We start from the raw sequence: 24,118 nt of genomic DNA, 5'->3' as shown, positions 1-24,118 counted from the left end.
GGATCTGAAGAACCTAGGGGCAGGACAGGAATAAAGACACAGACGTAGAAAATGGACTTGAGGACATGGGGAGGGGGAAGGGTAAGCTGGGACAAAGTGAGAGAGTGGCATGGACATATACACACTACCAATTGAAAATAGATAGTGGAAAGCAGCCGCATCGCACAGGGAGATCAGCTCGGTGCTTTGTGACCACCTAGAGGGGTGGGATAGGGAGGGTGGGAGGGAGACGCAAGAGGGAGAGGATATGGGGATATATGTATACATATAGCTGATTCACTTTGTTATACGGCAGAAACTAACAACATTGTAAAGCAATTATACTCCAATAAAGATGTTAAAAGTAAAATAAAATAAAATAAATATACACATACCAAAAAAAGGCAAGGAGAAAGTTCCAGAATGAAAGCAAAAGGCAAAGTATCAAGAAATGTCCTAAGATGCCAGGGAGTGAAATTCATAGCCTGGTTGTGGAGCTCAGTCTTAAATAGTTGCAGGAGCACCTCCTAATGGAAACTGGCAAGGGAGAGGCGAGGATGGATGTGAGGGTGGGTGGGTTTATCTGCTTGATCGCAGGAAGTTCCTATCTGGTTGTTTCTGTTCGAGTGTGTGTGAATATTTGTGTGTGAGTGATTTGGTATGTGAATGCCCAGTTGTTTGAGGTCACATGTAGTATTCTTTTATTATACTTTTGACTTGATTACAGTGTGCTAGCATTTAATTTAGGGTTTTCCATGCATGTATGAATGATATTGATGCACGTAGGTATCATCTGTTGAGCGTGGTGGAGTACAAGATGCCTTCCTGCAAATGGGAAAGTAGGACTGCAAGCTGATTTGGCCCACTATGGGCTCATTTTAGCATACTTCCTATGGAGATGTGTTCCCGACATGGTACATCAGCAATAGCTGTTTTGTTCTCTTCAAATCCCTTCAAATCATAACAGGCCTCTAGCTGTAGTTTCTTCCAGCTACTCTTGATATAACTGGTCACTTCCTTTCAGGCTCCAGTGATGTTTATGATGCCCTTCATAAGGCCAAATGGCTTTCAACAGTCCTTAATTTTTACCAGTTGTCTTCTCATCTGGCTCCTAAAAAGAACTCACCTATTTGGAGTGCTATAAAACTTGCATTTTCATACCAAAATGGCACTCCTCTGGGTCCATACCATATTATGGTTCTACTTTTTTTCATTACCTGGGAGCTTATATTAGTAGTTATTCTATCATACTGGCTAATCAGCAGAAGGAAGAACCTATGCTAACTGTTCTTTTCAATATGGCCCTAGGCTTGCATCTGTCATATAGCATTGTATAAGGCAACACTCTATGAAGCAGATCTGGATTTATTTTCTTTTATAGATTTTTATCATCAGTTTTATACTAGTTTTGTGAGATGACTTGGAGTTTTCCATACCTTTTAATAATCTTAAATAGTTCATATCATAGAAGCTATGTGTTTTAAAAGTTTGGAAGAATTTGTGTCTATAACTGTCTAAATTCAGTTCTTGCTTTTCCCTCTTGGGGGCAGGATTGAGGGGGGAGCATGAGGCTGGATCATTAACATCATTTTCAAGTTTCCCCCCTGCTTATTGTTATATACAAGGTCTTAATTTTCAAGTGAATTTCATAATTTAGATTTTCTTGGAAAAAAGTCATCTATTTCATGATATTAAAACCATCATCAAGAGATGTTCATCTAGTCTCAAGTTGCTTTAAGGCTTCCTCTTCTCTTTTTTTCTTGTCACAAATAATGTGTAACCTAGTCACTCTTTTTGACCTAGGAGTTTTATAGGAAATGACTTCTAAAAAATTCTAATGTTTGGATTGGGGGGTGGGTTAATTGTTTATTATTCATTTATAGTTGGACTCTATTATGGTCAAGAATGTTACTTGCATAATTTCTGGCTTGTGGAATTTAGTGCAGTTTTCTTTATAGACTCATATAGGATCAATTTTTGTTAATGTTCCACTGGTGCTTAAAAAGAGCATATTACATTTGTTTCTAAGGGCCAAGGCTATTTGGTATTTTATCAACATAATTTTCTTATTCAAATCATTTTCCCACTTTGAAAAACAATTTGATATGTTAAATAGTGGGTGTCATCTTCAAGGTTCTGACTATAGATTTTTTTATTGCTCCAAGTATTTTTTACTGGGTGTGTGTGTGTCTGTGTGACGTTACTTGGCATGTTGAATTAGTCAAGATTTGTTTGCAAGAAATCCAACTCAAACTAACCTTAAACCAACAAAAGGGAATGTATTAGCTCATTTATTGGCTCTGCTTCCCATCATAGAGTCTGTGTTTTTACCCTTTAATTATGAATTCATTTCTTGATGTAGGCTTTGAATATTTTTTTGCCAAAGAAAAAACAACCCTCTTAATATGACATTGTAGAAGTCAAATGTGAAGTGAAGGATGTTGCCTCATGCTACCAAAGGAATTTATTAGAAAAATTACATCGAAATTTCAACACTTGATTTATTTTATGACTTCTAAATGCATATTTGCGATTACTATCCACATTTTAAGTATAAGATGAAGTAAACTTATTTTTATAATTTTTACTTTTGAGGATAAAGGTTTACTCAATCCTCTTGAAGTGAAAAGTGGTGAAGTCATATTGTAGGCCCAGTACGTGGGAAGGGACATATTCTCGTGGCCGTCTTTGGAAAATGCATTCTACCTCAATAAGTATCCTAAATCGCCTATTAACACTTTTATATTTTTTGAGTAAAGTTGCTTTAAGACCCAAAGATTTGTCACAAATGTTATGAAATTCCATCAAAATGGTTAAAATGAGATAACTTTGGTGCTTTCAGACTCACCCCCTCAATCTCCAGAAAACATTTCAAAATAGTCTCTAAGTGTAGTTTCTAAATAATTTTGATTACAAATTAAAATATATGTGAAAGATAACTGAATTTTTCTCAGATTAAAAAGAAATGAAACCTGCTAGAAAATGAACATCTGTAAAGTCACTAAGAAAGTTTGACATCTGCTGTTGAGAACCCAAGGTGTGATGTTGTAGCAGTGTCTCCTTGTATTTCAGGTTAGCCACTGTTTATTTAAAAAAAGAAAAAGGTTCATGGAAGATGCATGGAGATTTAAGACTGCATCCTGCCATGGATGGGAGCATAAGATTACAACCGAAGAAAGCAAAAGAAAATTTAGTGAAAAGAACTGAACATCTCAAATACATATTTTATATCTACTTTTGGCCTGTACTGCATTCTGCGAAATATTGTAAAATGGTTGAATTGAAACATGGCATTTGGAAAAAGAACCACAATCTTATAACATAATGGAACACACATTTTTGCATGAAACGGAATACATTTGCGTATTTCAAATAGCGTAGTCAGTCGCTATTACAATTTTCATTTGATTTTTTTCATCAAAAGTTTCATGTATATTTTGTTCAGTTCTGATTTTCCAATAATTTTTTTTTTGTCTCAACAAAAAAAGAAGAGTGGTTGAGACATGGGCTTTGGGGTCAGACAGACCTGTCTAACCTCAAAGGAAAAATGTGCCTGTGAAAGTTCATATTTGAACAGGGAAGCTGGTTGGCTGTACTGCGTTTTGGAATCCCTCGGGTACAAAAGAAAGACCACTGAATTCGGAAGCAGGAAATCTGATTTTCAGTTTTGAATCTGCCACTCTTTTGCGGTCTTCATTTCTCTCTCAGCTGTTTCCTTATGATTAAATTAATAAAATGGAGATAATGATACCATTCTTTTGACCTCACAAGATTATGGTGGGCTCAAATAGTGTATTTGAAAGCACTTCATACACTGCAAATCACTTTCCCAATGGGAGGCATTGCTGTTGTTTTTGCTAGTAATAGAAATATTACTAATGATAGTATTTAGTGAACAGGAACTCCAACTCTAATGAAAATTTTAATAAGGGTTATACACCAAATTTAGCACATATTCAATGATATAAAGCAAGTGTTATTCTTTAGGAGATGATATGAAAATTCCTCTTAGGGAAATTATTGTATATGTTTGGAAGGAACACTTTGATGATTCATTTGAGGGAACTCCTAGCTTTGAGTATATTGGGAATGCAGGTCAGTCTGAAGGTGGATGGGGAATCGGGACGCTCCTTAATGTCTTAAAGTGAGTATATTTGGGGGAGGGACAGTAGAGGGACTGAGTTTAAAAGGTGATGGAGAGAATATCAAAGACTGGGAGACTTTGCAAAATGCAAAGTCGTTTGCTCCACGTGTACCCTGAAATGCAGCCTGCAGCCACGTAATATGGTCAAAAGGGCAGCAGCTTAAGAACGAGAAGTCTCAAGACCCTGTTTTCTTTTTTCCCCACAATGAGTTATTCTAAGTCATTTGCACTTTTTCTCTTTCCAACCTCCAGGCTATCAAGAAGCCATTGCAGTGTGCTTACACATCCAGACCCAGCAGACGGTCAACGACTCCTTGTGTGATATGGTCCACCGTCCTCCAGCAATGAGTCAGGCTTGTAACACGGAACCCTGCCCACCCAGGTATGTGCTGTCTCATGCTCCCAGGACACACAGTCTGAATGGTAACACCCTCCCTTGCAGAGAAACACGTGTGTGCATTGAGACTGGCGGATCCACCCAAAGTAGATCAGCCTGGCCTACGTCGGAGTTCTCCCTTCTCTGTTCGAGTTATGCCCCAGCCAAATTCTTGCTAAGATGCACAGATACTGCCAGGTTCAGCAGGAAACCCCTTTAGTCTGACTTTTGTTTGCATCAGACATGAATGAACATGAACTGGCCTGCTGCTGACAAAACCATGAGGTCAGCAGTTTTGTCCTGTCTCCTGTCTGTCTCCTCAAGAACATTTCTGTGCCCAAAGCCACATCCAAGAGCACAGGATCTGAGGTCGGGTTGGCACTGGTACACAGTAGGTGCTCAATCCATATTTGTTGAATGACTGAGTGATCTCCTGTTTGTTACCTAGAACTCACACCAGTGTGTTCTTACCTTCCCATGATTTACCATAGATCTCAGATTATGGGGTGTAATGTTACAGGCCCCAAAGAGTAGGCGAGGTTGACTTATTTTTGGTCTCCAAGTTTGAACTTAAAAGTTAATCTGCTTCCTTTCACAAGTCCTTTTAAGATCCTGGGGAATTTTATCAGAAGGAAGGGTAGGTTTTCCCCCTGTTCCTCTATCCCTGCGTGTTGCTGGCTACAGAGGATTATAACTCAGCATCACTGGTCTCTCACACAAGACCTTCCAAAATCCAGGCCCCATTTTTTTCTCTTCTCTATCCTTTACCTTTATGATCTTGACCACTCTTCTGTGATAAATTTAAAACCAAGAATTTAAAGCCCATTCCCAATCACCTCCTCTCTCTTGTTGCCAGATTCTCTTTCCTGCCTCTTAGTAATTATATCACCCATCTGATGAGGTACCTGTATTCACTAAAGGTGAGTTTAGTTATGTCTAGGACCCTAAGTAATTGAGGAAGTTTGTGTCCTGTGCCATACGGGAGTAAGGGTAAGTTTTTATGTTTATTCAGGAAATAAGTTGTGCTTCTGGAATTCTCTTGATCTTTCTGATTTTGATTCCATGAGATGTGTTGGCTATGAGGCAGAAACTCCTGCCTTCGTGGTCTGAAGTGGTGAGGGTGAGGATCAAATAAGTCAGGGCATCCTGGAGATCCAGTCTTATGTATCCCACAGATGGGCCCTTTCCTTGTGGGTCTTGCTCTCTAACCTGCAGAGTCTTGGGAATAGGCCAGCTCAATGCATGTTTCATCCCTGGGGAGACCACACCTGCAGTGAGCCAGGCACAGGGTTTTATCTAGCCGTATTTCTTTTTAAAAAAATTTTTATTGGAGTATAGTTGCTTTACAGTGTTGTGTTAGTTTCTGCTGTACAGCAAAATGAATCAGCTATACGTATACATATATATCCCCTCCTTTTTGGATTTCCTTCCCATTTAGGTCACCACAGAGCATTGAGTAGAGTTCCCTGTGCTATACAGTAGGTTCTCATTAGGACATGGAAGCAATCTAAATGTCCATCAACAGAGGAATGGATAAAGATGTGGTCCATTGCAATATTTCTGACTTAAGTTGTCGGCTAAGGAAATACGGGGAACTTCTTGACTTGCGTTAGAACCGTCTTGCTGTGCTCAGCTGAGAGGAGGCAGTAAAGACCTACAAACGTACTTTGGAGAGCAAGACCCAGAAACAGCATAGGGAAATCTTCTTTCCTGGACATCTCATTTCCACCCCTAGGTTTCTGAATTCCAGAGTCATCCGTACCAGAACACTAACAGAAAATTGCAGAAGAGACAATACAGTAAGACTATTAGGATCTAACTGGGCGTCAGGATGCCCACTTTGTCAAGTCTGTCCGGAGCTGTCCAAGAACATCAAGTATATGGGAGGTGGTGCTGAGGCTATATCCAATTGGAACGTCCCTTTCATCTTTTTTTTTTTTCGTAACACCTTTATTGGAGTATAATTGCTTTACAATGGTGTCTTAGTTTCGCTTTAGAACAAAGTGAATCAGTTACACATATATCCCCATATCACTTCCCTCTTGGGTCTCCCTCCCTCCCACCCTCCCTATCCCACCCATCTAGGTAGTCACAAAACACCGAGCTGATCTCCCTGTGCTATGTGGCTGCGTCCCACTAGCTATCTAGTTACATTTGGTAGTGTATATATGTCCATGCCACTCTTTCACTTAGTCCCAACTTACCCTTCCCCCTCCCCATGTCCTCAAGCCTATTCTCTAGTAGGTCTGCGTCTTTATTCCCGTCTTGCCCATAGGTTCTTCATGACCTTTTATTTATTTATTTATTTTAGATTCCATATATATTTGTTAGCATACGGTATTTTTCTCTTTCCGACTTACTTCACTCTGTATGACAGACTCTAGGTCCATCCACCTCACTACAAATAACTCAATTTCGCTTCTCTTTATGAATGAGTAATATTCCATTGTATATATGTGCCACATCTTCTTTATCCATTCATCTGTCGATGGACACTTAGGTTGCTTCCGTGTCCTGGCTCTTGTAAATAGAGCTGCAGTGAACATTGTGGTACATGACTCTTTTTGAATTATGGTTTTCTCAGGGTATATGCCCAGTAGTGGGATTGCTGGGTGGTATGGTAGTTCTATTTTTAGTTATTTAAGAAACCTCCATATTGTTCTCCATAGTGGCTGTACCAATTTACATTCCCACCAACAGTGCAAGAGTGTTCCCTTTTCTCCACACCCTCTCCAGCATTTATTGTTTGTAGATGTTGTGATGATGGCCATTCTGACTGGTGTGCGATGATACCTCACTGTAGTTTTGACTTGCATTTCTCTAATGATTAATGATGTTGAGCATTCTTTCATGTGTTTGTTGGCAATCTGTATATCTGCTTTGGAGAAATGTCTATTTAGGTCTTCTGCCCATTTTTGGATTGGGTTGTTTGTTTTTTTGATATTGAGCTGCATGAGCTGCTTGTAAATTTTGGAGATTAATCCTTTGTCAGTTGCTTCATTTGCAAATATTTTCTCCCATTCTGAGGGTTGTCTTTTGGTCTTGTTTATGGTTTCCTTTGCTGTGCAAAAGCTTTGAAGTCTCATTAGGTCCCATTTGTTTATTTTTGTTTTTATTTCCATTTCTCTAAGAGGTGGGTCAAAAAGGATCTTGCTGTGATTTGTGTCATAGAGTGTTCTGCCTATGTTTTCCTTTAAGAGCTTGATAGTGTCTGGCCTTACATTTAGGACTTTAATCAATTTTTTTTTTTCACGGTACGCGGGCCTCTCACTGCTGTGGACTCTCCTGTTGCGGAGCCCAGGCTCCAGACGCGCAGACTCAGCGGCTGTGGCTCACGGGCGCAGCCACTCCACAGCATGTGGGATCTTCCCAGACCGGGGCACGAACCTGTGACCCCTGCATCGGCAGGCGGACTCTCAACCACTGCGCCACCAGGGAAGCCCTTTAATCCATTTTGAGTTTATTTTTGTGTATGGTGTTAGGGAGTGTTCTAATTTCATTCTTTTGCATGTAGGTGTCCAGTTTTCCCAGCACCACTTACTGAAGAGGCTGTCTTTTCTCCATTGTATATTCTTCCCTCCTTTATCAAAAATAAGGTGACCATATGTGTGTGGGTTTATTTCTGGGCTTTCTATCCTGTTCCATTGATCTATATTTCTGTTTTTGTGCCAGTACCATACTGTCTGGATCACTGTAGCTTTGTAGTATAGTCTGTAGTCAGGGAGCCTGATTCCTCCAGCTCCGTTTTTCTTTCTCAAGATTGCTTTGGCTATTCGGGGTCTTTTGTGTTTCCATACAAATTGTGATATTTTTTGTTCTAGTTCTGTGAAAAATGCCAGTGGTAGTTTGATAGGGATGCATTGAATCTGTAGATTGCTTTGGGTAGTAGAGTCATTTTCACAATGTTGATTCTTCCAATCCAAGAACATGGTATATCTCTCTATCTATTTATATCATCTTTAATTTCTTTCATCAGTGTCTTATAATTTTCTGCATACAGGTCTTTTGTCTCCTTAGGTAGGTTTATTCCTAGGTATTTTATTCTTTTTGTTGCAATGGTAAATGGGAGCGTTTTCTTGATTTCACTTTCAGATTTTTCATCATTAGTGTGTAGGAATGCAGAAGATTTCTTTGCATTAATTTTGTATCCTGCTACTTTACCAAATTCATTGATTGGCTCTAGTAGTTTTCTGGTAGCTTATTTAGGATTCTCTATGTATAGCATCATGTCATCTGCAAAGAGTGACAGCTTTACTTCTTCTTTTCCAATTTGGATTCCTTTTATTTCTTTTTCTTCTATGATTGCTGTGGGTAGAACTTCCAAAACTATGTTGAATAATAGTGGTGAGAGTGGGCAACCTTGTCTTGTTCCTGATCTTAGTGGAAATGATGTCAGTTTTTCACCATTGAGGACGTTGTTGGCTGTGGGTTTGTCATATATGCCCTTTATTCTGTTGAGGTAAGTTCCCTCTATGCCTACTTTCTGGAGGGTTTTTGTCATAAATGGGTGTTGAATTTTGTCGAAAGCTTTCTCTGCATCTACTGAGATGATCATATGGTTTTTCTCCTTCAATTTGTTAATATGGTCTAACACATTGATTGATTTGCGTATATTGAAGAATCCTTGCATTCGTGGGATAAACCCCACTTGATCATGGTGTTTGATCCTTTTAATAGGCTGTTGGTTTCTGTTTGCTAGTAATTTGTTGAGGATTTTTGCATCTATGTTCATCAGTGATATTGGCCTGTAGTTTTCTTTCTTTGTGACATCTTTGTCTGGTTTTGGTATCAGGGTGATGGTGGCCTAGTAGAATGAGATTGGGAGTGTTCCTCCCTCTGCTATATTTTTGAAGAGGTTGAGAAGGATAGGTGTTAGCTCTTCTCTAAATGTTTGATAGAATTCGCCTGTGAAGCCATCTGGTTCTGGGCTTTTGTCTGTTGGAAGATTTTTAATCACAGTTTCAATTTCAGTGCTTGTGATTGGTCTGTTCATATTTTCTATTTCTTCCTGGTTCAGTCTTAGAAGGTTGTGCATTTCTAAGAATTTGTCCATTTTTCCAGGCTGTCCATTTTATTGGCATATAGGTGCTTGTAGCAATATATCATGATCCTTTGTATTTCTGCAGTGTCAGTTGTTACTTCTTTTTCATTTCTAATTCTATTGATTTGAGTCTTCTCCCTTTTTTTCTTGATGAGTCTGGCTAATGGTTTATTAATTTTGTTTATCTTCTCAAAGAACCAGCTTTTAGTTTTATTGATCTTTGCTATCGTTTCCTTCATTTCTTTTTCATTTATTTCTGATCTGATCTTTATGATTTCTTTCCTTCTGCTAACTTGGGATTTTTTTTTGTTCTTCTTTCTCTAATTGTGTTAGGTGTAAGGTTAGTTTGTTTATTTGAGATGTTTCTTGCTTTTTAAGGTAGGATTGTGTTGCTATAGACTTCCCTCTTAGAACTGCTTTTGCTGCATCCCACAGGTTTTGGGTCATCGTGTTTTCATTGTCATTTGTTTCTAGGTATTTTTTGATTTCCTCTTTGATTTCTTCAGTGATCTCTTGATTATGAAGTAGTGTATGTTTTAGCCTCCATGTGTTTGTATTTTTTACAGATTTTTTTTTTACTGTAATTGATATATAGTCTCATAGCATTGTGGTCAGAAAAGATACTTGATACAATTTCAATTTTCTTAAATTTACCAAGGCTTGATTTGTGACCCAAGATATGATCTATCCTGGAGAATGTTCCATGAGCATTTGAGAAGAAAGTGTATTCTGTTGTTTTTGGATAGAATGTCCTGTAAATATCAATTAAGTCCATCTTGTTTAATGTATCATTTAAAGCTTGTCTTTCCTTATTTATTTTCATTTTGGATGATCTGTCTGTTGGTGAAAGTGGGGTGTTAAAGTCCCCTACTATGATTGTGTTACTGTGGATTTCCCCATTTATGGCCGTTAGTATTTGCCTTATGTATTGAGGTGCTCCTATGTTGGGTGCATAAATATTTACAATTGTTATATCTTCTTCTTGGATTGATCACTTGATCATTATGTAGTGTCCTTCTTTGTCTCTTGTAATAGTCTTTGTTTTAAAGTCTATTTTGTCTGATATGAGAATTGCTACTCCAGCTTTCTTTTGATTTCTTTCTTTTGATTTGCACAGAATATCCTTTTTCATCCCCTCACTTTCAGTCTGTATGTGTCCCTAGGTCTGAAGTGGGTCTCTTGTAGACAACATATATACAGGTCCTTTTTTTGTATCCATTCATCTTTCCTGCCTAGAGAATTTCCTTTAGCATTTGTTATAAAGCTGATTTGGTGGTGCTGAATTCTCTTAGCTTTTGCTTGTCTGTAAAGGTTTTAATTTCTCTGTCAAATCTGAATGAGATCTTTGCTGGGTAGAGTAATCTTGGTTGTAGGTTTTTCCCTTTCATCACATTAAATATGTCCTGCCACTCCCTTCTGGCTTTCAGAGTTTCTGCTGAAAGATCTGCTGTTAACCTTATGGGGATTCCATTGTACATTATTTGCTTTTTTTCCCTTGCTGCTTTTAATACTTTTCTTTGTAGTTAATTTTTGATAGTTTGATTAACATGTGTCTTGGTGTGTTTCTCCTTGGATTTATCCTGTATGGGACTCTCTGCGCTTCCTGGACTTGATTAACTATTTCCTTTCCCATATTAGGGAAGTTTTCAACTATAATCTCTTCAAATATTTTCTCAGTCCCTTTCTTTTTCTCTTCTTCTTCTGGGACCCCTATAATTCAAATGTTGGTGAATTTAATGTTGTCCCAGAGGTCTCTGAGACTGTCCTCAATTCTTTTCATTCTTTTTTCTTTATTCTGCTCTGCAGTAGTTATTTCCACTATTTTATCCTCCAGGGCACTTATCCATTCTTCTGCCTCAGTTATTCTGCTATTGATCCCTTCTGGAGAATTTTTAATTTCATTTATTGTGTTGCTTTTCATTGTTTGTTTGCTCTTCAGTTCTTCTAAGTCCTTGTTAAACGTTTCTTGTATTTTCTCCATTTTATTTCCAAGATTTTGGATCACCTTCACTATCGTTTTTCTGAATTCTTTTTCAGGTAGACTGCCTATTTCCTCTTCAGTTTTTAGGTCTGATGGGTTTTTACCTTGCTCCTTCATCTGCTGTATGTTTCTCTGTCTTCTCATTTTGCTTAACTTACTGTGTCTGGTGTCTTCTTTTCGCAGACTGCAGGTTTGTAGTTCCCGTTGTTTTTGGTGCCTGCCCCAAGTGGCTAAGGTTGGTTCGGTGGGTTGTGTAGGCTTCCTGGTGGAGGGGACTAATGCCTGTGTTCTGGTGGATGAGGCTGGATCTTGTATTTCTAGTGGGCAGGTCCACGTCTGGTTGTGTGTTTTGGGGTGTCTGTGACTTTATTATGATTTTAGGCAGCCCGTCTGCTAATGGGTGGGCTTGTGTTCCTGTCTTGCCAGTTGTTTCGCATAGGGTGTCCAGCACTGTAGCTTTCTGGTCGTTGAGTGGAGCTGGGTCTTGGCGCGGAGATGGAGGTCTCTAGGAGATTTTCGTTGTTGGTATTATGTGGAGCTGGGAGGTCTCTGGAGACCAATGTCCTGAAGTTGGCTCTCCCACCTCAGAGCCACAGCCCTGATGCCTGGCTGGAGCACCAAGAGCCTGTCATCCACATGGCTAAGAATAAAAGGGAGAAAGAAAGAGAGAAAGAGAGAAGGAGAGAAAGGGAGGATGGGAGGAAGGGAGGAAGGAAGAGATTAAAATAAAATAAAATGAAATAAAATAAAGTTATTAAAATAAAAAATAATTATTTTTAAAAAATTTAAAAAGTAATAAAAGAAAGGAAGAAGAGAGCAACCATACCAAAAAACAAATCCACCAATGATAACAAGCACTAAAAACTATACTAAAAGAGAAAACAAAAAAGAAACAAACAAAAAAAACCCCAGACAGATAGAACCCTGGGACAAATGGTAAAAGCAAAGCTATACAGACATAATCACACACAGAAGCATACACATACACACTCACAAAAAGAGGAAAAGGGGGAAAAAATATATATCATTGCTCCCAAAGTCCACCTCCTCAATTTGGGATGATTCGTTGTCTATTCAGGTATTCCACAGGTGCAGGGTACATCAAGTTGATTGTGGAGATTTAGTCTGCTGCTCCTGAGGCAGCTGGGAGAGATTTCCCTTTCTCTTCTTTGTTCTCACAGCTCCCGGGGCTCAGCTTTGGATTTGGACCCGCCTTTGCATGTAGGTCGCCTGAGGGCATCTGTTCTTCGCCCAGACAGGATGGGGTTAATGGAGCAGCTGATTCGGGGGCTCTGGCTCGCTCAGGCCAGGGGGAGGGAGGGGTACGGAGTGCGGGGCGGGCCTGCGGCGGAAGAGGCCGGCGTGATGTTGCACCAGCCTGAGGCATGCCGTGCGTTCTCCCAGGGAAGTTGTCCCTGGATCATGGGACCCTGGCAGTGGCGGGCTGCACAGGCTCCCGGGAGGGGAGGTGTGGAGAGTGACCTGTGCTTGCTCACAGGCTTCTTGGTGGCGGCAGCAGCAGCCTTAGCATCTCATGCCCGTCTCTCGGGTCCGCGTTGATAGCCACGGATCACGCCCGTCTCTGGAGCTCCTTTAAGCAGCGCTCTTAATTCTCTCTCCTCGAGCACCAGGAAACAAAGAGGCAAGAAAAAGTGCCTTGCCTCTTCGGCAGCTCCAGACCTTTTCCTGGACTCCCTCCCGGCCAGCCGTGGCGCACTAGTCCCCTTCAGGCTGTGTTCACGCCACCAACCCCACTCCTCTCCCTGGGATCTGACCTCCAAAGCCCGAGCCTCAGCTCCCAGCCCCACCCATCTCGGCGGGTGAGCAGACAAGCCTCTCGGGCTGGTGAGTGCTGGTCGGCACCCATCCTCTGTGCGGGAATCTCTCCGCTTTGCCCTCCGCATCCCTGTTGCTGCGCTGTCCTCCGTGGCTCCGAAGTTTCCCCCCTCTGCCACCCACAGTGTCCGCCCGCGAAGGGGCTTCCTAGTGTGTGGAAAGCTTTCCTCCTTCACAGCTCCCTCCCACTGGTGCAGGTCCCGTCCCTATCCTTTTGTCTCTGTTTATTCTTTTTTCTTTTGCCCTACCCAGGTACGTGGGGAGTTTCTTGCCTTTTGGGAGGTCTGAGGTCTTCTGCCAGTGTTCAGTAGGTGTTTGGTAGGAGTTGTTCCACATGTAGATGTATTTCTGATATATTTGTGGGGAGGAAGGTGATCTCCGCGTCTTACTCTTCCGCCATCTAGAAGCCTGCTCCCTTTCATCTTTAGGGAAATTGCACTCATGTTAAGTATTAAAAACCTTAGTAATCCAAATTACTTATCTTAGGTTTCTCAGTTTTTTCTTATTCTAATATTGGAACCAATGATTCAGATATTTTTGGAAAAGCTGGAGTTTCTGTTTTCCTCCCCTGCCCCATCCCTCCTCTGAGGCCCTGTAAGATGGAGACTACCCATGTGAACTGGGGTAAGAGACAAGGGGAAATACAGGAGGTGAAAAACGTAGTTTAATATCTCAACATATTTTCCCACGAAATTGGAATCATGCTCTATGTGATTTTGTAAACTGGTTCCTTAAACTTGAGTCTTGGAATGGGGTAGAAGGAAGAGTTAAGCAAACAGAAACATAAATAACTATATTACTTAAATTATAATAAATGCTATAAAGAAACAGAAAAGGTCTCAGGAACAAGAGTAACGTGAGGACCTAATATAGATTGATGGGGGCTGAGGGTTGGGTGCAGGTGGTCAGAGGAGGCCTTTCTGAGGAAGTTCTATGTGAGTTGAGATGTGAAAGAGGAGTAGAAGTTGGCCAGGGGAAGTGTAGAGGAAGGAGTGTTCTAGGCAGAAGGAACAGCATGTGCAAAGACCCCGAGGAAAGGAAGAAGTTGGTGTGGTCAGGAAACTGGACAAAAAGGAAGTCAGTATATCCTGAGATGCGATCAGACACGGCAGGGCCATGGTAGGCATTTAGATGTGATCCAGAGAATCAGTGGGGAGCCATTGGAGGCTTTTAACAATGAAATGATAAAGTCACATTTTTAAAAGACTGCCCAAACCCTGAAATGGGGAGCATAGTGACAGAGATGATGAGATCAATTACAAATTTTTAATAAATGTCCTTAAATGAGGTACCCAACCTGCCACAATTCCACTTGAGTATCCCCCATTTAAAGCCTGCTTCCATGTGAATCTGCAATAGTTTTTCCTTAGCTTGTCATTTCCTTTTTACTGTTTATATAGTGCCGCAAATATTCTTCATCAAGATGTTGACTCTGCCTTTAGATTTGTAGTCATGAATATCATTGCACCTCTGCTGTCTGTTCCAGAAATGCTCAGAGCATCCTTCAAAAATAACTGCTTCCCAAATCATGCCCCTCTGTGCTCCAGGGTTTTGCAGAGGTGTTTTTGTTTTGTTTTTAAATTTTACTGAAGTATAGTTAATTTACAATGTTGTGTTAATTTCTTCTGTACAGCAAAGTGACTCAGTTATACGTATATATATATATATATATTCTTTTTCATATTTTTTTCATTATGGGTTATCACAGGATATTGAATATAGTCCCCTGTGCTGTACAGTAGGACCTTGTTGTTTATCCATCCTATATATAATAGTTTGCATCTGCTAATCCCATGCTCCCAATACTTCCCTCCCCAAACCCTCCCTCTTGGCAACCACAAGTCTGTTCTCTATGTCTGTGAGTCTGTTTTTGTTTCATAGATATGTTGATTTGTACCATATTTTAGATTCCACATATAAGTGATATCATTTGATATTTGTCTTAGTATGATAATTCCCAGGTCCTATCCATTCCTAACTGCCTTGATTCAGATGTTTTGACGGAACGGTTTCTTAGTTCCTAAATAACTCCTGCTTCTGATGTTTCCCTGATCCATATGCACACATGTGACTATGAAAGATCCTTCTAAATTGTAGAATGACCGTATGAACTTCCACAATAAACCATTCAATGACTTCCCTTTACCTGTGGAAAATCCACATTCTTTACTTTGGCATAGGTATTTGTTTCCTTGGGCTGCCATAACAAAGTACCACAAACTAAGTGGCTAAAACAATAGAAGTTTATTGTCTCACCAATCTGGAGACTAGAAGTCCATAAACAAGGTGTTTTGGCAGGGTTGGTTCCTTCAGAGGGCTGTGAGGGAAAACCTGTTCTGTGCCTCTCTTCTAACTTCTGGTAGCTTGAGCGTTCCTTAGCTTGTGGATGGCATTCCTCATGTGTTTTCATATCCTCTTCCCTCTGTATGTCTCTGCATCGAAATTTCCCTTTTATAAGGTCACTACTCATATTGGATCAGGGCCCAATATCTAATGACCTCATCCTAACTCGATCATCTGTAAAGACCCTATTTCCAAATAAAGTCACATTTCTAGGCACTAGCAGTTAGGACTTCAACAGCTTTTTGAAGAAAAGAGTTCAACCCATAACAGCAAATAAAGTCTTTGTTACCCTGGTTTTAGGTTCTTGAACCACACTTCCTGTCATGACCACTCTCACCTCATCACACGCTACACACACACACACACACACACACACACACACACACACACACACACACACACACACACACACACACACACACACACACACACACACACACACACACACACACACACGTGCTAACGCTGAGGAACTTGCCCAGCAGCCACACTAAATTATCCACTATGACCCATGTTCATGCTCATTCATGGCTTCTGGGCCTTTGCACATACCGTGCCCTCTGCCTGGAGCCCTCCTCCAGGAAATAAACTAATACTCTCCCATAAAAGTAAGCAGTGGCTCACTTCTCACTGGTATAATGAAGTCCAACAATGTGAAATGGGACCCTAACCTTAGATACTTGATAGGGGTGAGTCTTAATAGTCCAGAGAGAAGAGGGAATCGGTCAGGGGAACGGGATAGAGCCCTAGTTCTACCTCCATCAAGGCATTTCAGACATGTCCCTTAGCTCTCTGGGCCTAGTTTCTCAATCTGAATGTTGACGAAAGGTGTCAGACTTTGTGATCACCAAGGTCCCTTTCAGCTCTAGGCTTTCATTGTTGAGTCATGCTTTCAGGTTGCATTTTTCACTCACATCTCTAGGACTCTGCCTAGTGTTTTTGCAATTATCCTCATATCTACTCATGAGTTGTTTGAAATGCTCAGGGTTTGTTTTAGTTCTAAGAATAACAGCCTTTGCTTGACCTGCCCAGGAGGCCAAGGCAGGGTTGAGTTTGTGTTGCAGAGCTGTCCTTCCTTGGCTTACCAATCAGGGCAAGATTTGACAACAAGTCTAGAAACTGTTCCTCAAGGCTGCTGATGGAAGCACGCTGGTTTATTCACGCACCAGCCCATGTGCAGGATCGCTTCCTTCCCTCAGCCTCGGCGAGAGGTCCTGCACAGGATCTTCTTCAGCAGCATCTTGCTCACAGAGCTTTCAAGCTAGGACTAGGGCAACACACAATATATCTTGGCCACTTTACAAAATTAAGGGTCTGCTTTCATGTGAAGAGAAATCGTATTCCTCATTTTGAAGTTGCAAATTTAATAAACTTTTTGAAGGTTGAGAGTCATATTGGAAAAAAACCAACAGAGACAAAGGGTTGATGCCAAAATAAAGGTCATCTTACAAAAATGTTTTAGGTTCTAGAAACCAGTGGTGTAGGAATAACAGGAACAGGGTGTTGCACAATATTTACATACAAATATTTACTGACTCCAAGGGCAATAGCAGTAAAATATTACCGCAGGGTGAAACTTACCAGTGAGATTGGATTGGACAGTCAGTAGTTCTTTATTTACCCAAAGGCAAATGTATTTGATGTATTAGCCTGAACTCTCCAAGGTGGGGTGTTATATATTTATTTGCTTTTATGGGGTTACTCCCCTTGGTCTATCCTATAACTGCTGAGTGTCTGCTATTTATGGAGTTTGCTTTTTCCAAGAGAGAGCCAGCGGTTCATAGAGACACGCGGGGTTACTTAATGGTCCCACTAGTCCGAGAGGAGCCTTCTTCTATGACAGGATTCAACACAGCTAGACAGGGAAGTAGGGAAACAGGAGGCAAGAGTAATGTGTTTCTGTACCGACTTGTTACCCAGTTCTTGAATTAAAAAAAAAATTCTGTGTTTAGTTCACTGTCTGTTAATAAGAAATTGTTATCCATTTCTTGAATAAAAATGGTTCCACTTCTACTTCCTTATGGCACTAATTGATTCTTCTAGTTACATACTTTCTTGAAAGACTGATCATCCTGAAGTAACTTCAAATAACTTACATAGTTAAGCTGAGTAGTTTTAATAGTGACAAAAGCCTTCTAATTATTTAGCCATGTAGTCTGATTGTCTTCAAAGTATGACCTATATATCTACTATTGGTGATTTCCCTCACCTCTAAAGCTCCTGGAAATTTAGATATTAATAGGCTAATTAATAGGTTAACTTATATTCTTCCAATTATATCCAATCCTATGGCTAGCAGGGACTTAACATCTTCCTTTTAATTCGTGGGAAAGGACCCATGTTCTTTGCTTCTTTGTGAAAAAAAAGAAAAAAAGCTGCTGCTAATCACAACCTGAAGCCATTGTTTACCTGAGTCTGCTCACTTGTGAAGAGGAAGGACAAACACAGATAGAGGCCCGGGGACCAGATACCGCCCCAGATTACCTGTTGGCTCGGTGGTTGGATGTCAGTGTCCTTATAGGCTTCTGTGCCACGTTGTCCATATAAGACCTCGTTCTAGACTGGAGACCCTGGAGGGCTAGATGGAGGCAAACAAAACTGAGACAGGAAGGGTTAAGAGACAGAGAAAAGGATTGAAGGGGGTGGAGGGAGAGAATACCCTCTTCCAGTTGAGGCTGCAAAATGAAGTTCCAAAGCATGTAAAAAAATCTAATACTTAGGAAAATAGCCCACAGATTCAATAGTTGAAAGATGAATTCACTCCAGAAGAAATTAAAATATAAGAACAATCTGAAAATACTTTAAACTAAGTATTATTGGGATTTTTGGAGAAATAACTAATAAATAATATCCATGTAAAGAACTAGAAATTTTGAAATAGAAATAGGCAGGAATGTGGTAAGAATAGATGTGTACTATAAAGAAAGCATTAGAAAACCTAGAAATGAAAAACAGTCAATGAAATAAAAGAATAAGCTGTAGACAATTGAAAGAGTTGGTGACTTGAAGATAGTGCTGAGGGTGTCAGATGAATCAACCCACAGAAGGTTGATGATTTGGGGAAAAGAGAAGAAAGTGCAGAAATAGGGAAATAATGGCAGAGAAGCAAGATATTAAACTGTTGACTAAACCTCAGGAAAAAATACTTCTAGTATCAAGAGAAATAAAGGAAAACAAATCCCCACTTTGATAGGGCAAGTGAGACTGCAGAAAATCAAGGATGACAAGAAATTCTTAAAAGCTATAAGACACGAAAGACATATTAACCCCGAGAACTTATTAACAAGTGGAGTTTCCAGAAAACAAAGGAATAACATATTTAGAGAACTCAGGGAAAATCATGATCATCCTAGAGCTAAACTTGCTAAACTTTCAAGTATATGAATGTGGGTGTCCATTTTTAGCCTTGTGATGGACTAGATATCCTGAATGCCCTTTTGTTAAAGCTCCTAAAATACTAGGTAAAATGTGTAAAAATAACTTGAAATGTAGAATTAAGCTTGTAAGAAAGTAGGGGAAATCCTCAGTAGCCAAAACGAAGCTGAGGCATGAATCTAGAGTGGTAACCCAGTATAAAAGTTAGTACCTCCCTGAGGACAGCTACCAATAGCCCTTTATGCAGGAGGGGGTGGTTATATCTATCTGACTATGTGATCTGAAAAATTAATTCACATTGGTTTTGACAGACGTAATGCAAATTCTGTGTAGAGGAATGATGTAACTTCCACCTAGAACTTAAAATTCCCACCAAGACCTAATAGGAATGATCTCATAATCAAAAATCAAAATACTCAGGAATAAACAACATGGGAGAATCAGTGGGGAATCAGATACACAGAGCATCAGATAGTTGGAATTATCAGATACAGAATATAAAATAAGTTTGTTTAAAGTACTTAAAGGTATAAAACTGGAAATGAAAACCTAAGCTAGGAACAACCTATCAAAAATACTTGGACAGTTTTTTTAAAGAACCAAATATTAGGTTGAACCATATAAAACTTAAATTTCATTGGTTAAAAATGGTCAAATATTCCAAATTCATATGGTTCAAACTAATAGAATATCTAGAGGTTAAATATAAAATCACTGACATTTAAAAGTTATGGAATGGGGCAAACAGGTGAAGTAGAAGAGAGATCTGAAGAAATTACCTGGAAAACACAGAGAGGGGCTTCCCTGGTGGCGCAGTGGTTGAGAGTCCGCCTGCCAATGCAGGGGGCATGGGTTCGTGCCCCGGTCCGGGAAGATCCCACAAGCCGCGGAGCAGCTAGGCCCATGAGCCATGGCCGCTGAGCTTGCGCGTCCGGAGCCTGTGCTCCGCAATGGGAGAGGCCACAACAGTGAGAGGCCCACGTGCCGCCAAAAAAAAAAAAAAAAAAAAGCACAGAGAGCAAATGAGATATGTGAAATATGCACTGGAGATAAGAAATACAGAGGATATATTGAGAAGGTGTGTATCTAAATGAAGCTGAAAAAGATAGCAGGTAATATTCAAAGAGATAATGGCTGAGAATATTTTGGAGTTAATGAAAAATATGAATCCTGAGAATCTGGAGTTACAACAGATCCCAAGCAGGAAAAATCAAAAAGAGATACACACCTAGACACATGGTTGGGAAGCCTTGGAACTCCAAAGACAAAGAAAATATCTCAGAAGCAATCAGAGAGAAGAGATGTATAAGAGGAACAGCAAAAACTGACAGTATTCTTCTCATTAGTAATAATGGAATATTATCTTCAGATGGTTCAGAGGAAATAACTGTCAGCCTGGAATCACATACTTAGTGAACAATATTTCAAAGACGAAACAAGGGTATTTTCAGATGGGAATGGGGTCAGCAAACCGTGGCCTTATAGGTGATCTGAGGATTAAGTGTGTTAATACATGTAAATTACTCTAAAAAGAGCTTGGCCCATGGTAAGTGATCGATAAATGTTAACTACTATTATGTTAGAAATTTTAGGTGAGCAAAACCAGGAGACTTTACTAGCAGCAAACTTTCACTAAAGATAATTTTAAAAGAATGTGTTTATTAAGCAGAAAACTGATCCTAGAGGGACGGTCTGAGATATAAGAATGAATACTGACCAAAGTACATTTTAAAGACAGCTATCTAAAGAAGAATCACTGACTGTGCAAGTCAATAATAATATCTGAATGTGGATTTGAAATAGATATTGGGCAACAAAGCCTTGTAAAACTGGGTCAAATGTTGATTGTGGAGTTAAAGTGATTTAAGCCCCTTGTACTATTTGTGAAGATGGAAATAATTTTGATTAACTCTAGAGATGTTAAATAGGCCCTTTAAATTTCCAAGGGTAACTCTAAGGATAAAAGATAGCAGAGGAGAAAGCAGAATAAAAAAATATAATGAACTCAACCAAACCCGTGGAAAAACAAAACAAAACAGGAATGATTAAAATAAGTATGGAAAAGTCAGGAGAAACAGAATTCTAGACAACAGTAACAGATGAGAGTAGTTCAAGAAGCCCTTTCATCTTGATCAAGAAAAGGAATAGAGATACCAAGAAACTCTATAGACTTTGTTATCAGCATTTATAGTGATATATGCTATAATTTAAGGGTAAGTGCTAAAGGAGTATAAATGCTGGTTTATATATTCATTTGTCTTTTTGCATGTTAATTGAATTTTTTAATTCTAAAGTTAAGAAAATCCAATTTTTAAATTTATTTAAATTTATTTATTGTTTGACAGAATGTTTTTCATTTTACACCTATTATACTTTTATTATTTTTAATGCCTTTGAGATTCCCCTTAAATTCCTTATGTTTATGCTGTCTCTATTTTTGTTCTTCTCACCATAAATTTATCAATTTTATTTGTCTTTTGAACAGCCAACTTTTGTTTTCTAGTTCACTCATTTCTGTACTCATCTCTTTTTTTGTTTCCTCTCCCTTACTTTTTTTGGTCTAATATACTGTTTTTTTTAACTTCTTGAAGTAGATTATTGTTTTCAGCCTTTCTTGCATTTTAATATGTACATTTAAGACATTGATTTTCTTCTAATCATGGCTTTAGCTGCATCCCACAGATTTTGACATTTCATGTTTTTTAACATGCATTTAAAAATACTGTCTAATTTTCATTGTGATTTCTTCTTTGACCCATGAGTAATTTAAAAGGTTATTGCATAATTTCTAAATATTTGGGAGATTATCTAATATAGTTCCACTGTGGTCAGAAATGTGATCGACTAGATGGCTTAAAGAACAGAAGTTTATTTTCTCACAGTTCTGGAGGCTAGAACTTTTAAGATCAAGGTGTCAGCAGGGTACCGTGTTTGATGACAGCTCTCTTCCCAGCTTGCTGACAGCTGCCTTCTCACTGTGTCCTTTTATGGCAGAAAGAGAGAGAGAGAGAGAGCAAGCTCTCTGGTTTATCTTCTTACAAGGGCACTAGTCCCATCAGGAAGGCCCCACCCTTATGGCCTCTTCTAACCCTAATTTCGACCTAAAGGCCTAATTTCCAAACACTATCACATTGGAGGTTAGGGATTCAACATATGAATTTGGGGAGGGATACAAACATTCAGTCCGTAGCGTGTACTGTGTATTATTTTAATCCTTTGATTGACTTGCTTCCATTTTACTTAGGATTTATATTTCTCTTTTATTTAGAATTCAGAATACATAAACATACATAAAAATATTTTCTTTATATACATTTGTCAGATTTTGTGCTCAGGTTTTACCGAGCTTCATAATGTACATTAAAATATTTAATCCTCTTCTTTACTTTGGAACATTTTAAATAACATAGGAATTCACTTGTTTCTTAGAAACTTGTAGGCACTCAATCACACAATTAGCAAGCTCTAGTCCCTTTCTTGAATAGAACTTTTTGTAGTTGCCTAATAACATGTATTTCATCAAAATTTTCAAATGTATTATTTAGTTCTCTATGTTCTTATTAAAATTCATCTTTTTGATAAGCCAGGAGCTTAGAGAAGTATTTCAAAGCTGAAAATTTTTTTATTACATATCCTTCCATTTTTCTTCTATCTAACATCTCATATTTCATACATATTTGTGCTTGTTATTCAGTCTCCGTATTTGTTATATCATCATTGTGAACTCTTGCCTTCATAAATTAAGATTTTACTCTTTTTGCCCTATTTGTCTTTAATACTGTTCTTCATTTTTTCTCTTAGTCACATAAGTAAAACATGTTTATTATGGAAAGTTAGAAATCAGGAAAACTGAAAAATCACCTTTAGATAAACACTAATACTTTTCAAAGAACTAACTTATTTTTTCTGATAATGAATGTTTATTATAAGAAAAATCAGGAGAAAGATACCAGCAAGAATAAAGAAAATAAAAATCCTATCACTTAAGAGATCATCACTGTTAACATTTCAATGTGTAATTAACCATATTCTTTTTTTGCATGCGACCTATTTTCTAATAAAAATACATGAATGTATTTCCATGTCAGTAACTGTATATCTACTTTATTTTCAATGGCTGTTAGCATGGTGCTTTATGAATAGACAATTATTTATTTTGCCCTTTATTATTAAATGTTTAGATGGCCTCCTTCCACTTTGTAAAATTTAATTAATTAATTAATTATTTTTTTGCTGTTACAAACTACCCTGGAGCAAGCATTTTTTTTTTACTAATGTATATTTTAAGCATTTAAAAATTCTTTCCTCATGATATATCTTTACAGTAACTAATTAAAAATTCATGATTACTAAGAATTAAATATCCACAAATTAAAATAATCATTGTATACAATTTTTTACCCATCAAACAGGCAGAGACTTTTTTAAATGATATTGTGCAGTGTTGGTGTGGCTGTAAGAAACCAGGCCGTCTCACTTGCTTTTGGTGAGAGTGTGAATTGAGAGAATCTTTTTTGAAGGCAACTTGGAAATATGTATCATGAGCACCTGCCTTGGGTTTTAATTTTTACAGATGTTTCATGAGAAAACCTGATTTTTCCAAGATCTTATTGGAAAGGAATCACATTTCATATATATATATATATATATATATATATATATATATATATATATGTTATAATCCTAACATAAAAGAATTTTCTTAGGGATATTCCAAATAATGAATCCAGGTGCCCTGAAAATTTCCTGAAGTGTGCTTTTAAGCGTTTAAAATTCTTTTGGCACCTATATAATTCATCCTTGCCTTGGGGCTCTATTCAAAACAAAACTAAGATTTTATTATTGCTGTAGAGTGGTAGGTTAGGATGGAGAGAAATGTACTCTGGACTTTCCCAAACAGGTAAAATCTTTAAACCCTTTCCTGACACTTCTTGCCTTGAAACATTGTATTTCTGGACTTGAATTGCATATGTTGGTGCTGTGACTCCAGGATCTGGATGTGGCGGGTGGAGTCTGGAAGTCGAGAGAGGAACTTGTCCATGC

The 24,118-nt window shown here is 38.8% G+C and overlaps 1 protein-coding gene across 1 annotated transcript in view; it reads left to right on the top strand.

Annotated features, from left to right (window-relative positions):
* Window positions 1-24,118, top strand: part of ADAMTSL3 (ADAMTS like 3) — a 373,236-nt gene that overhangs the window by 255,152 nt on the left and 93,966 nt on the right. The window contains 1 exon segment of the mRNA XM_060157437.1: window positions 4,376-4,505. Coding sequence (XP_060013420.1) covers window positions 4,376-4,505 — 130 coding nt within the window.

This window comes from Lagenorhynchus albirostris, chromosome 1 (assembly GCF_949774975.1).
Source record: "Lagenorhynchus albirostris chromosome 1, mLagAlb1.1, whole genome shotgun sequence".
NCBI classification, from domain to species: Eukaryota; Metazoa; Chordata; class Mammalia; order Artiodactyla; family Delphinidae; genus Lagenorhynchus; species Lagenorhynchus albirostris.
Note: the sequence above shows the minus strand (reverse complement) of the source record. Positions and strands in the feature narration are given on the sequence as shown.